Source organism: Cicer arietinum, chromosome 5 (genome assembly GCF_000331145.2).
Source record: "Cicer arietinum cultivar CDC Frontier isolate Library 1 chromosome 5, Cicar.CDCFrontier_v2.0, whole genome shotgun sequence".
NCBI lineage: Eukaryota > Viridiplantae > Streptophyta > Magnoliopsida > Fabales > Fabaceae > Cicer > Cicer arietinum.
Genome location: NC_021164.2, coordinates 44,304,810 through 44,322,241, shown reverse-complemented (window position 1 = coordinate 44,322,241; position 17,432 = coordinate 44,304,810). Strand labels below are relative to the sequence as shown.

The following is a 17,432-nucleotide window of genomic DNA, read 5'->3' as shown; positions in this document are numbered from 1 at the left end:
GATCCCCACAATATCAACTTGTATGGTGAGGATTATCCACTATTTATAAACACTTTGTCAGATCTTATCTCATCCAATGTGAGATTTTTAACAATTACAGACTATATAAATGTTGCAACTAATATTTTTCTTCAATGATTTTGATTGTCCCAAGTCTGGCTAACTTAGGAGAAGCATATGGTCCAAATAAAACTAAAGGAGTTGAATTCGTGAGAAAAAATTAATTTGGCATTAAAGAAAAAGTAATGATATATATATGGAAGTGGATGCATGTGATTGTGGAGGGAAAATGAATCAAGTAATAATGTTTTTAATCAATATTAAAATTAATTAGCGTCTCATTTTCTTTGATCTTTTTTCTATTTTTTTTAATAAAGTATACAAAACATATGATTTTATATACTTAAGCATCACAAATACTGATAATGATGTGCAAGATCCACATTCTAGATACTTAATATATAAATGATCTTATGTACTAGATAGACAAAATGGAAAAGAAATTCATTTTTTTTTAACAAAAAAACAAAAATTAGATTAAAGAAGGGGAAATGATTTGAATATAAGTTACAACGGATCTGGGTGGAGCTGTAATTGATATTTTTTATCGTCATTATTAATAATCAATAATATTTTTCTAATACATCCATGCTCTTTTTTTGTTTAATAGACTATTTTTATTACCATTTTTTTAGATGCGAATTATCAACTACAACTTAGCATTGACTAATCTCCGTCGAGAAACATATTGGACACTAAAGATGGACTATCCTCTCCTAACATGATTTCCCCCATACATAAAAACATATGCTTAAGCATCAATTCTAACCAAGATTAGAAAACAATGAATCAACGTCACTTCCTTTTAGTTTGTTATATGTCATAGTATCTACTCTATTTATCTATCCTTATACCCGACCACATATACACACATAGATAGACAGATAGATAGACAGATAGACAGATAGACAGATAAACATATAGACAGATAGACAGATAGACAAATAGACAAATAGACAGATAGACAGATGGATGTTCCGATCTTATCTTGGAGTATGAAAGAAGGTTAGATAAATATACTCAAGATTTAAATTAGCTTAAATATGCAATTAATCCAAAAAAAAATTGATTTTAGTTCCTTTAAAATTTAAATGTTTTCATTTAAAACGCTAATGCCTCACACCGTTATTTTTGTGACGGTTGAGTAATTAATTGCTTAAGGTTTAAATATATAATTAGTTCATGCGAAATGCAATAAATTTGGTTTTAGTTCTACACAATGCAAGAATTTCAGTTTTAGTCATTGCAAAATGTGTATATTGTACTTGTTTTTTCTTCAATTAAATCAACTAACAGATATTTTGAATGACACATTAAGAGAAAATGCACTATATATTAAACAGTTAAAATAAGTTTCGTTATAAAGAAAAAGTAGCACCATTATAAAATATAAATTGGATCACATTCTTGCATCTAAACAAACTAAAAAGTGGCACTAAAATGTTGCACCATTACATAGCATAAATTTTACCAAAATGTTGCACCATTATACATCAATGTTGCACCAATATGTCATTACAAAACATAAATTGGACAATTACAAGAAAGAAAAGTCTTCATTCTCGTTGATTAAGGGTTGTTGTGTGTGACTTTTTGGCACACCCAAAATGTCTAGAAACAAGTTCACATGTTGATCTCATACTCTTAATATTTGGAGACAACTTCCCAAGTTGACATCATTCTCTTGTAGCAATGGTTGAACCTTCTCTTCAATTATAAATTAACTATTTGCATCACTTCTAGAACCAATATAAGTCTTGTTTTTAAGGGACCAACACATGTCTTAGCTCTTACAATTATGTTACGTTCGTCAATATTTTTAACTTTTGGTTGCATCACTTTTTTCTTTTCCTACAACATTTGAAACAATTTAATATAAGAACATAATGCAAATTATGTAAATACGAAGGCTAAATACAACTTCAACATGATTAGTTAAATACCAAAGTTTTTGTTTCAATTGAGTCCCAGCTCATGTCTTAAATACTGGTTTAATAAATTTCCTAAATGTATTGCATTTTGTTGGAAGTAATAGTATATTTAAACCTTAAGCAACTAATATTGGCTAAATTACTGTTTTAGTTCCTTAACTTATGCTTTCATTTTGGTCCCTTAATTATCTTTCATTCCAATTTGACCAATTATCTATACTTTCGCTAGTCAAATTGGTCATTTCCGTTAATTTTTGTCAAAAAACGTTAACTTTTGTTGACATGTCATTTAAGGTGGCCGAAGAGAGACTAAAATGAAACAAAAAAATAAGTTAAAGGACTTAGAGTGAAAAACGGGATTTCCTTCTTTTTTTTGTGTCCTCTTATTCTTCTTCTTCTTCTTCTTCTTCTTCTTCTTCTTCTTCTTCTTCTTCATGTTCTCCAATTTTTGATTCATTTTTTTTCTTCTTTTTAATCATTTTTCATTTACAATTTTCTATATCTAAAAATATCTTGTAGTTCTCAAAGTCAGTTTCGAGATTAAAATCCACACCCATTTTTAACCTTACTTATTGAATTCCATTATTTCGTTACCCCTCTCTCACTTGCTTCCCCGTCTCTCTCTTTGTGCTCCCTTAACTAGTGCATTACTTATTTGTTTGTTCAAGATATATTCATGTTACTCTTAAACCAACATATATTATTAACAACAATACACGTCATTAACAAAAACAATTCAACTAATTGAGGTTGTTGTACTATAGTATAAAAATGTTACTATCATTACATGTATCAATTTTGAAAGAAAAAAGTGTAAGGGGTGTAAAACCTTAAAAAAAAAAACAATAATAAAGGTTGTAATTTCTTTTAAGTGGTTTGATGATGATATTATCGATGAATGCTATTTGAAGATTAAAAGGTTGAAGATAAAAAAAAATATAAAATTGTAGAATGATTTATGATTTAAGAAAAAGACGATGAATTGTAAATTAGAGAATAAGAAAAAAAAGAAGTACAAAATAAAATTATTTTAAGTGTTTTAACTATTTTTTTTAGTTTCATTTTAGTTCTATTTCATCTATATTAAATGACACGTCAATAAAAAAATAATTTTTAATAAAAACTAATTGATAATACTGATTTAATTAATATAAATATAATTAAAAATAAAAATAAAACAATAACATAATTATTAAAAAAATAAAAAGAAAAATTAAAAACTAAAAGATTAATTTAACCATTGGACTATTAAAAAACTAACTATGAGAAGAATTAAGGACTTAAATAAAAAGTTTGTATTTTACTAAGCCATGAAAATGTTAACGTGGACTCTAGAAGGATCATTCTCCCTTAAACGTTGAATTGACAGGTTACAAAACACGGTGCCACTCCTTTATATTGGCTGGCCCCACCCATTTAGCTTATTGAAACTAACAGCGCAATTCAGTCATTCCCAACTCAAATCCTCTTTCCATCTCAACCACAACAATCACAAGTAACTTCATTCAAATCCCTAATTTTTTTATTTATTATAATAATCGCAAATCATCATTATATTATGTTTCCAACTACTTATCTTCAAATTGGTATGTGATTTTTTTTTTTTTTTTTTTAAGTTGAATGCTTTTTGCGTTTGCTTTCGATTTCTGCACTTTAATTTATTGTGGACCGTTGCTTGATCAAACAGCTTATTATCTAAATTTGATGAATTGGTTATGAAATGATCTGTTTTGAGTTGGGATATGTTCAAACCTAGCTGTATTCCTATCAATCCTTCTTTGTAAAACATGGTACGAAACTTCAATATACACAAAAGTATTAATATGCCATAACTTCTAAAAAATTGAAATTATTTAGCTGTTTCTTCAAATATGAACAGTTTTAGGGTGAAACTCCTTGTTGATTCATGAAATTGTAGGGTGCTGTTCGGTTAGACTATGAAATAAAAAAAATAAAAAACAACAACAACAAAATTGTCCCTGAAAGTGTAAATTGTTTGTTATTTTAGCTAACAAATATGGGGTTTTATTTTATATTCATAAATGATATTTCAGGGATCAATTTGTCTTTAATATTCAACTTTAGGGACACATTTGAAATATTTACTGTAGAAAATAATGTTTGAACTAAAATGACTAACAATTTACAACTTTAAATACATTTTTGTTAGGTATTTTATTTTTGGGATCAACTTGTTAGCGTCCTATAATTTGATGAATTGGTTTGGACATTCACTTGAAGTTGTAATTTGGATTAAGACTTTTTTCTTTCTTTGGATTAGAACAAGATTTAGCTGTTTTTGTTGGCAGGTTAACAAAATATTTGGTGTTGTGGTGGCTATCTGTGTAATTTGGTGGCACAATTTTTGTACACCATGAATTTAGGGTTTCTTAGCAACATTGCTTGGATTAAAGCTCAGAGTAATCAAGAATCATTGTCAGTTCAAATTCAAACCAAAAATTTTACTTCACAAGCCAAACAAGAATCATATGGTATTGATCCCAAATTGTCTGGGTGGCCTTTGTCCTTTCTTTCGTTGTTTCCATGGGCAAATAATGTCGGAGATAAGTTTCAAAGACCAACTACTATCAATAAAGAGTTGAAGAGACATGCACAAAATCGTGAAAATGTTGTTGGAAAAGATAACGTGGCTGCCCCTTTACGCTTTAGGCCTTATGTGTGTAAGGTTCCATGGCATACAGGGGTTAGAGCATTTCTTTCACAGTTGTTCCCTCGATATGGACATTATTGCGGACCAAATTGGTCAAGTGGGAAAGATGGTGGATCTCTTGTTTGGGACAAGCGACCAATTGATTGGTTGGATTACTGTTGTTATTGCCATGATATAGGGTATGATACTCATGAACAAGCTAAGCTTTTGAAGGCTGATTTAGCCTTTCTTGAGTGTCTTGAGAATCGGCAAATTATGCGTACTAAAGGAGACCCTAATATTGCTCATGTTTATAAGACAATGTGCATAAATGGTATGGCTTGCATTGCATTAAGTCCTGTTACTCCTTTATAGAGATAAGTTGATTTTGAGCATATTTACTAATGACATTGTTTTCCGTCTATGAAATGGCAGGTCTTAAGAATTTTCTAATACCTTACAGAACGAATCTTGTTACTCTACAACAATATAGGCAACCTTTGATTCAGTTTGGATGGCTAAGCAACTTGAGATGGAGAAGTTGGAACGATCAGAAAACACGAAAATTTAGTTAATGGGGAAAGTTAAGAGTTACAAATTGTGAATTGCATATAGTCTTTTTTGCCAAAGTATGCTTCTTATAATCTTTATGTATATAATATATCCTGTCCATAGTTTGTTTGTAAATTGAAACTTGTGGTTGTGATTGACATATTCTCTCTTAACAAATTGTCCATAGTTTGTTTGTAAATTGAAATTTGTGGTTGTACTTGACATATTCTCTCTTAACAAGATTGCCTGTGTGGTATGAAGATCTTAGATGCCACAAAGTAATTTTGTTATTAAGGAATTCATTAGCTTGTTTCTGTGCTTTATGCACAAAGTTTTGCAGCTCAATGCTTATATAATGTGTAGTTTGGTAGGAAGAGTTTACAACATTCATTGGGGTGATGTTATGATATCATTTTTTCTTATGATTATGAATCAAATTTAATACTCTAGAATTCACAACCTCATACACACTGTTAACCAAGTAGAAATATATGTTTTGTAAAAATATTTTGTATTTTTATTTTTTTGAATGTGTCTTTAGTTTATAAAATAAAATGTTAGTTAATGAAGATATATTTTTAAAAATAATGAATATTTATTATTTTTGTAAATGTAGATGATTGTTTGCTTTAAAAGTTTTTTACTATTTTATTAACAAGTAAAATTAATACAACTTTAAAATATATATATATATATATATATATATATATATGGTGTTTTATTTCAATTTAACAGGTGTTAATCACTTTAAATTGTCGTATTGTATGTAGCATTATTTAAATAATATTACGTTACTATTTTTTAGTTAAAAAATTAAAAAAATTGATCAAAATTGTTTTAAAATAGTAGGATCAATTTCGTGAATCAGTTTGTTCGCATATATAAATCTTTCTTAGAAAATTGTTTGCGTTTGTGGTTACTTGATTTGAGCTTTTCCAGATACTTTTAGGAAAAATTGGTTAGAACTAATTAAGTTACGTCCGAAATTTTCTTTGAAATTTTGGGATTTTGTGTGTAACTGAATATAACGTAGATATATCAATTTCAACATCAGTTATCTTAGATAAGATTCTTCTAAACTGGGCTTTGGTTCGTTTGGTTGTTTTGATTTTTTAGTTTTTAAAAACTATAGTTATAAATCAATTTTAAATAAGTAAATAATCAATATCTGCAGATTTAAAAAATAAAAAGTTAAGTTGAAGTCGTATGATTAAGAGAGATAAGCTAAGACTTTATCCACTATAGTGAATCCACCTGCTTAATTTAAATTAATTGAGAGCTAATCTTAGATTTTGAATATCGACATAAAAAAGAAAAAATAAGTAAAGAAAACAATATTTACCATTCTTCTATTTCAGATGTTCATTCCTTGGAACAATAAAAATTAGATTCGAAGTTTTATCTCGGTTTCGAATTCAAATTGTGTAAGTTAATTACGATAGAATTTATTCAAATTGTGTAAGTTAATTATGATAGAATTTATCGTTTCTTTATAAAAAATGTGTTTGCTTAATCAGAAGTAGTTATTACTATTAGGGCCCGTTTTGATGCACAGATACATGATAGCATATAAAGTTGAATAATTATAGGATAATATGTGATAGGATAGTCATAAGATAAACATTATCATATCCTATATTTGACACACATGATACTATTTTATTTTGTCATGTATTTAATATACATCATATCATATAATATATATTATATTTAAATAACAAAATTACCATTGTGAACAATTACATATTAGTTTTTCTAAATTAATCTATTATATTATAAATTAACAAAAAAATTAAATAAATAATAAAATAATTTTATATTAAAATTATCCATTGATATTACTGAATAAACAATTTAAATTTAAAAAATAAAATAAAATCATGAGTAACCAAATAATTATATTTTATTTGTTAGAATGTAAATAAATATATGATATAAATTATATGTAAATGGCAAGAATACCTTGTAAGCAAATTATATTTATTTTAAAATTTCAATTAACTTTCATATTTTTATAATTATGTATACTAATTTATTAAATCATATAAAAAGACAAAACTATCCTTGTGTAAAATCATAATCATTTTTTAAATAAATTATTAATATTTTATTTTTAAGTTTAATAGAAAATTCTATTAATTATTTTTCTATTTGATTATATTTACATTTTTATATTTTAGATTATATTTTATAAATTTTTATTTTTATATTTATATTTTATTATATTTCAATTTAAATTTTAAATTATATTTTATTATATTTCAATTTAAATTTTAAATTATATTTTATATCACATATACAAATACTTGAAAGGTAAAGAGTAATAATAATTTATGATGACAATTTGTAAAATACTATATAAATAAAAATAATAATTACATATACAAATACTTGACAGATAAAAAAACATGAAATTTTAACACAACTGCAATTGCTTACCAAATATTGATCTGAATCATCATTTATCATATTTTTTTCTCAACATCTTTTTACCTTTCAAGTATTTTTTAGGCATATATCTTATAATATGAGCAAAATTATCTTTATACCTTTCAAACTTCAAATCAAAACATAGTAGTGGTCATTGGCTAAAATATATAACATTTGAATGAGAATGAAATGGTTCAAGTTTTTTTTTAGCTTACCTATTTTAGATTTGAAATAAGTCATGCAGCAACGTTACAATTTTAGAGAAAAAAAATCCACTCATTTTTAGTCTTAAACGACTCAGAAAAATTAATCTCGACGGTTGAACCGTGAAGATACTCATTTTTTAAATAAAAAAAACCACAGCTCAATTGTGAACAAGTAATCAGGGTTTCTAAACAATTATTGGACAACAAAATGGTAACTCAATAGCGAAGAATCCAATAGATGACACGAGAATTAATAGGGCAATATATATTTCAAAGAATTTAAGTTCACAGCCAATTCTAACGCACACCGGAAGAGTACATTACAAAAGGTTAAAAAATAAGTCCGATATTGCTGCACTAACTCCATTTGATATATCACATAAAATTGTTGTATTCCTTTGAAGAGAAGTAAATAAATGCCACTGCGATACTCCACGAGTACAGTTCATTTTCAAAGGTGTCGCTGTGATTACAATAGTAACGTAGGAGAACTTGCAGAACTGACAACGAAGCAAGGAGTTGAAAAATGAAAACCAAAACCTTTTTCATTTCCATCTTCCTTTGATTAAAAGAAATATCATGACAATTTTCTACCATCAAAATTAAAACGTAATTCAGAGCTAGGTCTATATATCAAGTAATTTCTTTACATGGTTCGCTAGCAGCTACATAATGTTTCCACAGATCCAGGTGTTACACAGGTACTCGTCTGCCTCTATAGCGATCAAACAACTGCAAGTTGACAGAAAAATGCTCAGTTTGATTTTTTTTTGAGCATGTTTTGCAAATGAATTATAGAGAATTCAACATCTGGCAAATAGCTGAAAAACTTCTTTCCTGTCATCAATGATCCATTGCCGGATAAACTTCAATCTATCTCAGTTGCTAATACAGATTCTTACCTCCATGAACATCCACATTTATATGGTAACATGCATACTGAAAGGTAAAAAGACAATTTAGCACAACAGCAACTGCTTACCGATCTAATGTATGGCTGTTGAACAATCCAACCAAGAACAGGAATCTTCTGCAAGAAAACAGACAGTGTAGGCCAGAAACCACTGCACAATATAATCCCATCATTAGCTTTGTAAGTATGAAAAAACTTGATATAAAGATTTTGTTCAATTTCACTAAACCTGAAGAGTACGAGGAACCCATAAGACTCCACAATCATGCCTAAAATAGGCCATCCCATTATAAGAATCAAGAATCCTATACCGAATGAAACTGTCCCCTACACAACCACAAAATGATAAGTTGAAGCGGAAAATTTACCATGACTAGCAGAGCACATGGAAAACACAATGAAAGAGGTGGTAAATGCATAGCTAATTTACCTTGAAATTAGTACGTTTCATGAAGAACTGCATGGTCGATTTCAGTCCAATGGTCAGGGATACTCCAGAAACAAAGAGGATCTGATTTGAGAGACAAAAAAAGGACGTTAAAGAAGTTCTTATTAAGCAAAATCACACAAGCACAAGGAGTAAAAATTTAAGCAAGAAACTTATCATTTGCCATAACACAACTTACATTTCCCATTGCCAGCAACCCCTTGTCGAAGAAGAATACAACGCCCAGGAATGAGAAAAATATACCAAAGCCCGTTAATCCCAATCCAATCTCTGTTTCATGTTCCAATTGCAAGTACATATATTAGAATTGTAATTACAATTACAGATAGGACAAGTAGATGCGAACTATGTAATGTTCAAAAGTAACAAGTTAGCAACTACAAAAATTAATTGTATCCTTCTGCAAGCCAAGATTACATACAGAAAAAGTATACAATGAAAGAAGCACAGATATATGTTCAAAAAACTGTTTCACCCCAAGAAATATTTAATGTTCCCGGAAACAGAAGATTTCCAGTGTGGCAAAATGGTATAGCATCGCATTAGATGTATGCTATTACGGCTACAGAATAAATTTCTAAAAAAACATTATGGTGTAATATTTAGATAAGTAATTATTACTGTTGCTACATATAATTACATCATCAGTTTTAAGCTTCCAAAATAATATAGCATGACAAATTTTTCTAATTTTTTGCTTAGGTTGAAGACGTTAGGCAGAAACTAAAAACAGAAAGAACATGCTCACAAGCTTAAGTAAATTTAGGCATTCCAAAATAGATGGCAGCATTAAGCGCAAACAACTTTGGATATGCAGCAACAAAGACACTAACTCTAGAGAAGTGTATCACAAAGATTCTCGAATCAGTGTTTGACAAACTGTTACTTAGTTTAAACCCTCTAGTCAAGCATATCAACAAAACGAATAAATACTTCAGGTATTAGGAAAAGAAGAAACCAGGAAAATTTGCATAACCTTGCCATAAAGAATCATTTCAACCAGATAACACTAGCAATTGCAAAATTCTCTAATAAAATAATCTACCCTTAGATATGACACAAAAGATAAGATAGAAGAGCAAATCATATACCATCATTGCCACAGTATAAACAATTTTTTTAATCAAATTTCACTTACTCTTGCGATCATTCATCTCAAAGGAAACCATTTTATACCAATAATTCAAATGTTCAAGTGCTTGCCTTCACTGAAACACAATGATCAAAGAAACAAAGTCAGTTATTAAATTTGAGAAGAAATACACTACTCCAACAGTTTGACAAAAGAAGAACAAAATCTGAAGTATGAAAAATTCACCAGATCCCACTGATTAAAACATATCAGAAAGTTTTCAAATGCAAAAATGTACATTTTCATAGAATAATACAAAGAAACAATATAAGAAATCATTTTAAAAAGAGTAGCTTCGACGCTTAGCGATATAGCAATAGCAATTAAGGTACAAAGGAAGGACAATTTCAATGATCCATGAAGTAGAAGACATCCATTTAAAGTATAAATGTGTAGCCAATATTTTGTTCCAGAGAACTATATCTTTCATTATACAACTACCATTTTGGTCCATGGAATATAGTAGACATCAATTTTACAAGTGGATGTCTCCTTCATCTCCTAAATCACTTTCTCTCTCTGCCTACTTGAATTAGAGCTTCTAAGCTCTCTCTATTGGAAGATACCTATATAGAGAAGCCAGAATCACAGCCATTCTCCAATCACCATTTTGTACACAGAGAGATACATACTTTCATTTTTGTTGTCATCCTTGGCTACTCTAAAGAACTCTGATAGAACTCACAAATTTTAGAGATGAATTAAACAATGTTTATTGAATTGAAAATGAACAGCAAGTCCTTACAGTGGAAACAGAAATGCACCAGAGCTTAGAGCTCCTAACCAACTCAATAACAATGTTCATAATCAATTCTACTACCCACTCTCTATCTTTTAAAACCGAATCACATGGTACTCAATGCTCACAGACACGTCACTAACTAACTCACAGTTCCCTATTCATCCTTTCTATTGGGCTAAAGCCCAAATCTAATATCCCAACACATTCATACAGAAGGTGTACCAGACACACACACACAGGTCTGAAAGAATCCAAGCAATCAGGAATTCAGTTGCTTCAAGCTTCTACATCTACAGTAGGGTGCAAGAGACTGTCAAGCATTCCTCCAAACCCATAGAAAACCATAGGTCTAGCACCCCAAGAAAAACCACTTATGACTTAACCATCCCAAAACAGATTAACAACAAAACCGAAAATCCATAGCCTGTGTAAAACCAAAAATATTGTGTTCTCCACCAACAAATAACTCAGGCCATTCGTCCCACATTATAAACAACTATCATTCCCTCACCCAATTATTTGCAGGAACACCATCTTATCCAATCAAATCTTCACAATAAACATAAACTAAAACATACACATGAATTCAGGATCACCTCCACCCGTTGCAACTACCACATTAATTATCATAAAATAGATCAGAATTTAACCTGTATGTATGCATTAATTAGGCAGAGCAAATCACACAGAACAAACAACAACAAACAGCAATATATCATAGACCCATGTTGAACCATATCATTGCAATCATATCATTGCAGGTTCGAAAACTGACATCTATTACCCTAAAAAACACCCTCAAGTTACCCCAAAATACCTTTATATCCCAAATCCAAAACCAAAGAAACCAGAAATTCAGTACAGAAACTAGAACTACAAAACTGTTTCAATTACTGCAAAGAAATTACAATAATCTCCAACAAACTTGAAAGCTAATGAAAAATACTGTCAAATATTGCATAACAAGTTAGTTACACTGTTTCTTATTCCTTCTGAATGAATAATTTCTTTTCTGTCAATATACTCGTTCAGATTAACTAACCAATTACAGAAAATAAAAACGGTTGAGGGCACAAACAAGTACACGCCACAGATTCACATATCAATATCTTATCCGCTGTTCCGAGGCACCTAAACATGTTTTCGTGCCTCGGAAGACGCAAATACGAAGAACGGAAAACTCTTTCGTGCCACAAATGCCAACAATAAATAATTACGACGATGATTTTAAAATCCTCCAAAATCGAAGGCGAAATTGATCCGAAAAATTCACACGGAGATGATTGAAGCGTTTTTCGGATCTCAAATCGCTTCAAAGTTTCAACAAAGGAAGGAAAGGGATCCAACAACAGGAATAGAATAAATCTTAAGATTCACAGAAAAGTTTGTACACGGTGCGTTTGTATGTGTGAGAGATAAAGATTACCGGTTGCCGGAGCGTGGGTTCGCCTGGAGCGGTGGAGATTGCCGCCGGGAGCGGTGGTGGAAGTTGGGGTTTGGGTTCGACAGAGATGGAAATGATTATAGAGAGGCGCGTGAGCTTCAAGTGTGATTGTTTTCACTGTTTTTCAGTTTATTTGTTTTGCTTCGTTTTGTTGATTCGGTTTTTTCTATTTTATATTATTGCATAATAGTAAAAAATTATATCGATGATGCTCTTTGGCCAATAGAAAGGCTGCGAGGCTTTCTGTCTTATAAAAGAAGAAAACGATGACAATATATATATATATATTTTTTTTTTCTTATCATTTATTTATTGAATTTGTTTATTTAATATTTTAAAAAATGATTTATATGAAAATTTATTTAAAAATTAAATATGTGCAATGAGAGGGCGGTGAAGGGAGGAAGGAAAAGGGGTTTTGTTTTTCTACTGTGTTTTCATGTTTTTATTTTAGTTAATTAAAACTGATTTTTAGTATTTGATAAAATCTCAACCATTGAAATTTTAGTTGCCAGATGTCGCTCATCTAAAAAATAAACTTGACAAGAAATGGAGTAGATCTGAACTCGATAAACTCGGGCCTAGGATAATGAGTGTATGCATCCATACACATTATACACACTTCATCCATGTTATACTATAAATGTAATTTAATACTCAACTTCCCGTTCCTCTTAAGAGTAATGTCAATTTAGCAAAATAATTGTTTTAAAGAGTAATGTCAATTTAGCAAAATAATTATTTTAAAATGAATGTAATTTTTATTTTTCAATGTAATTTTATTTATTTGCTCTTACCATACTCTTACATTATTATTTTAAACACATTTTTTAAAATATTATTATATTAATGATGATAAAAAATGCATAAAAATTAAAATAAATAATTTAATAAAATAATTTACATTATTATTTTAAACACAGTTTTTAAAATATTATTGTATAAATAATAGTGACAAAATATATTGATAATTAAAATAAGCAATTTAATAAAATAATTTTTTTATTTATTGAATTTCATAATATATATGTAAAAAATTTAAATAATATTTATTATGCGATTATGAGACGCATAGAGCGATATGCATGATATAAGATTTATTGATGCATTTAATACATGAGTAGAAAGACATGTTATGCATTAAGTATATAACACATGATTCCATAAAAGCCGTATGTCATGGTTTTACATGCACACATCTGCTATACTCACCATCTTAAATGATCGTCCACATTTATTTGCGCGCGTGGCAAACTCATAAACTCTGATATGTGATTGAGGTTATCAACCCTTATATATAATGTCGAACAAGAGGTTAATGATACTTATAGTCGTTGATAATGAAGATCAAGATGCAAATGCTATTTTAAATATATTTCTTTCATTTTTAAATAATTGATTTTTTATAAAAAAAATAAAATAAAAATAAAAATAATTAACTTTTTTAATTTTCAATACACTTGTTTTAAATTATACTATTCAATTAAGATTGTTTACATCATTTTTAATGTAATATTTTTTATTATGCATTTATGATATTGATAATATATCAATAATTAACAAAAATAATTTAATAAAAATAATTTTTTTTTTCTTTTTTATTTATACATTTTTTTAATATGTGTTAAATGATCAAATAACTATACTATTTTAGAACAGATGGAGTAATTTATAAAGAAGTTTTTCAAAATATCAAATAGATATTTTTACAAAAACTGTGATTATTTTATACGCATGTGTTTTCTTACATTAATATGATATAGACAGTTACTTATATTATATATTTACACATCTAAATTTTGTAGACGGTTCGTACATCGTATGAGTAGGCGTCTTGTTGAATTTAACCCACACATGCATTGTTATATCACCTTAGGGAAGTACAAGATACAATGGTTACAACATTCTTATGATCTTCAGACAAGTAGAAAATTTAGGATGTTCATTAGAAGATTGTTGACTTTTGTCAAAGTATTGACTTTTTCAAAGTGTTAACTTTTATTATAGTGTTGACTTGCTCAAGGAATACATGGTAACTTACACTACAAGAAATTTTACGTTTAGTGATAGTGAAAATCTGTAGGTAAACGTATAAAAACCGTAGGTATATCCAAAATTACCTATACCGACGGAATTTTTTTTCGTGGTATATAATTGCCCAATACCTACGGATTTTCGTTGTGGCTATAGGGTATAGTGATAGAATTTTTTCCGTTGCGGTAAACATTTGATTTTAACTATGGATATTTCATTGTTGGTATATACTTTAGCCATAATTTATAAAAATTATACCTACGATTTTGATTCTGTTGCTATACATTTAAGTGACAATTTTTTTCTGTTGGTATAGGTTTTAAGAGTAATTAATTTATTATAAATATTAACTTTTTGTTATCAACAAAAATTATATAATAATTTAAAATTTATTTTATAAAATTAACCAAATATAAATATACAATGAAATATATATATATATCTAAGACTCAAAATAAAATAAAAGGTGTTCATCGTATATATTAAAAATTAACATAAAAGTCTTACAATGATAAAACAATAGTTAAACAATGTTCACCATAGTGCTAGTGAATTTTTACTTATTAGTGGAAAACGTCTTACTAACATTTAAAATAGACATCTTGTGTCATACATAACAATCTCAAAAAACATTAAGAAATTAAGTCCACTAAATTGTCAATATTCCATCTTCAACAACAAATTAGCTTTTAATCTTCACCTACAATCAATAAAATAACAAATGAATAAATACACGATTCCACATAAAAATATTACTAATAAAATAGAGAAAATGTTAATGATTTTAATTAAAATTAACTAATACTATCTAATTACCCTTTTCATTATTTTTGTTGTTGTTTGGACTAAGTGAATTCAAATGGTTTTGAGCACTAGTAGCATCAGGAACCTACCACAAAAAATAGAAAATATTACTTATGAAAAATACGATTATGGAACTTATGAAGTTAGTTGGATAAGATTAATAACTTATGATATACTTGTCTTGCAGCTTGTATTATATCATTAACATCTTCTCCAGAAAATCGATTTTGAATTAAAGTCATCACATTTGCTAACAAGTTTTCCATATTCTTAAATCTTTCGCGCAACTCTTCATTTTCAGATGCACAAACCTTCGATTTTTTAGAATGAGGAATGTTGCCCATACATCGCACACGTCCATTTTTATCAGGTCCTTGTACTTGATAAAATATGTCATCATTCCAAGACATAGAACCTTGTGTGTCTTGGGTTGATTGAGAAGTTCCAGCCTCATTACTATGTTTTTTTAGTTCTTCCTAAAAAATAAAATAAAAATTATTAATGATTGAAAATACCAAATTGAAATTGACATTCAAAGCATGTAGTACTACAATAAGATCCAATTAAAAAACTTCAACACTGCATATAGGCTAACAAGTACAAAATCTTCTAAAAGGTCAAGTAAAAACCCAATACAATCATCATACATTTGAAAATAAAATTCAGCACTTTGTCAAAGTTAATTTATACACATTTTATATATTGGTACCGTTTAATTATTATTAAAACTTACAATCAATCTTGCAGCCTTTTCATTGACAATTGTTTCATCTTTACGAGTGCGGGTATCAATGTAAGTCTCTTTACGTCCAGGCAACACTCCTTTGTGTAAGACCCATAGTTTTTAAATCCTAAATTAGGCAATTTTAGGGTATTGAGTGAGTTAAATGCCAAAAATATATTTTTGGAAATTGGATTAAAATTATTTGTCGGAAAATAATTTACTTCTATTACGAAGGATTTAATACCGGGCAATTTTGTTAAAAATATCTCGGGTTGCTGAAAATTGTGTCGAACAGTTGAGTTGCGACGAGAGTAGATATTTTTATTAAATTAGACTAAGAGGGGAATGAAATGATGAGGGTAAGAGTTGTTAGATAATTGTTGGTTTTGTTTTAATTATAATATATTAATATATAAATGTATATGTATATATTGTATGTAATATATATATATATGGTTGGAGGGAAATAGGAGAAAAGGAAATAGAAAAGAAAGGAAAGGAAATAGAAAGGAAAGAAAGAGAGAGGAGAGAAAACAATATTTTTCCATCTTCTTCCTCTGCCTCGCGCGAAGCTTCTTCCTCCTTCCTCCATTTTTATTCATTCTTGCTTTCTTCGTTTCCCTTTTTGTTCAAGAATAGAAACCCAAGGCTTAGTGGGTAAGAAAGAAAGAATTTATCAGCTTCATACTTCCTCGTTGTTTCAAAAACGAAGAAAAACGGTATTAGGGATTTCAAAACCGTCAAACACAAACCTCCCCGTTTCATCTAGATCTAAGCTTCGTTTCGCGAAGAGATAGAAGGGAAAGTTGCTCACTACCACGCTACGGTGCTAGGGAACCAACTTTGGAGGCGACGCTGCGAGCAGAGATTTTACCGGATTTACTCGCGGTACCGTAACCAAACGTTAAAGCTAACGTGAAGGTAAGGGCTCCTTCCAAACTTTTAGTTTGCATTTAGAGACTTATCTGTGATTGTGTGGAAAGGAATTTTGTTAGGGTTAGAGTGTTGATTTGGGGGAAAATGAATCTAAGGCTTTATGGGTAAAATCTTAGAGTTAGGTTTTGGTTATATTGATGAATGTTTCGTGGAAAATGAATTTAAACTCATTTATGTATGATTTTGAGTAAATGAAACTTGTTGTGTTTGAGTGGTGGATTGTGTTGATTTGTGTTCGTCGTATTTGACGTGTTCTTAATTAATACGATGAAATTTGTTGTGTGTATGGTTGGATTCTGTGGAGAAATGAATTGATCTGTTTTGGTATGAGTTGTGGATTAGATCTGATAATAGGTTTGTGTTTGTTTTGTGTGGAATTTGAAAACCATTAGAGTTAAACGAGTATTAAGAATGGGGAATCTCTTA

At 29.1% G+C, this 17,432-nt stretch overlaps 2 protein-coding genes across 4 annotated transcripts; one reads left to right on the top strand and one right to left on the bottom strand.

Moving 5' to 3' along the window:
- The first annotated feature begins 3,332 nt into the window (after positions 1 to 3,332).
- Positions 3,333 to 5,415, top strand: LOC101501147 (uncharacterized). Of its 3 annotated transcripts, none has more exons than XM_004513170.4 (3): positions 3,333 to 3,486; positions 4,301 to 4,975; positions 5,077 to 5,415. In XM_004513170.4, the coding sequence occupies exons 2-3, from the start codon at positions 4,366 to 4,368 to the stop codon at positions 5,214 to 5,216; spliced, it is 750 nt and encodes a 249-aa protein (XP_004513227.1). In that variant the 5' UTR covers positions 3,333 to 3,486; positions 4,301 to 4,365; the 3' UTR covers positions 5,217 to 5,415. The 3 variants fall into 3 exon arrangements, with proteins under 3 accessions (XP_004513227.1, XP_004513226.1, XP_012574837.1); XM_004513169.4 differs by having other exon boundaries at positions 3,421 to 3,577; XM_012719383.3 differs by lacking the exon at positions 3,333 to 3,486 and adding an exon at positions 3,586 to 3,781.
- A 2,763-nt stretch (positions 5,416 to 8,178) lies between these two features.
- LOC101500824 (vesicle transport protein GOT1-like) lies at positions 8,179 to 12,653 on the bottom strand. Its single transcript, XM_004513167.4, has 7 exons — positions 12,491 to 12,653; positions 10,329 to 10,398; positions 9,369 to 9,460; positions 9,173 to 9,253; positions 8,972 to 9,069; positions 8,812 to 8,893; positions 8,179 to 8,561 (listed from the first exon to the last, which is right to left on the bottom strand). The coding sequence occupies exons 2-7, from the start codon at positions 10,357 to 10,359 to the stop codon at positions 8,523 to 8,525; spliced, it is 423 nt and encodes a 140-aa protein (XP_004513224.1). The 5' UTR covers positions 10,360 to 10,398; positions 12,491 to 12,653; the 3' UTR covers positions 8,179 to 8,522.
- Between the last annotated feature and the right edge of the window lie 4,779 nt (positions 12,654 to 17,432).

Bases quoted from the DNA above. Each gene is read 5' to 3' on its own strand.
- LOC101501147 (XM_004513170.4), top strand. From the start codon at position 4,366: ATGAATTTAGGGTTTCTTAGCAACATTGCTTGGATTAAAGCTCAGAGT. The intron at 4,976-5,076 runs GTATGGCTTGCA...ATGAAATGGCAG, and splicing joins TAAGACAATGTGCATAAATG to GTCTTAAGAATTTTCTAATA.
- LOC101500824 (XM_004513167.4), bottom strand. From the start codon at position 10,359: ATGGTTTCCTTTGAGATGAATGATCGCAAGA. The intron at 8,894-8,971 runs GTTTAGTGAAAT...TATATTGTGCAG, and splicing joins GGGTTCCTCGTACTCTTCAG to TGGTTTCTGGCCTACACTGT. The intron at 8,562-8,811 runs GTAAGCAGTTGC...GTCAACTTGCAG, and splicing joins AACAGCCATACATTAGATCG to TTGTTTGATCGCTATAGAGG.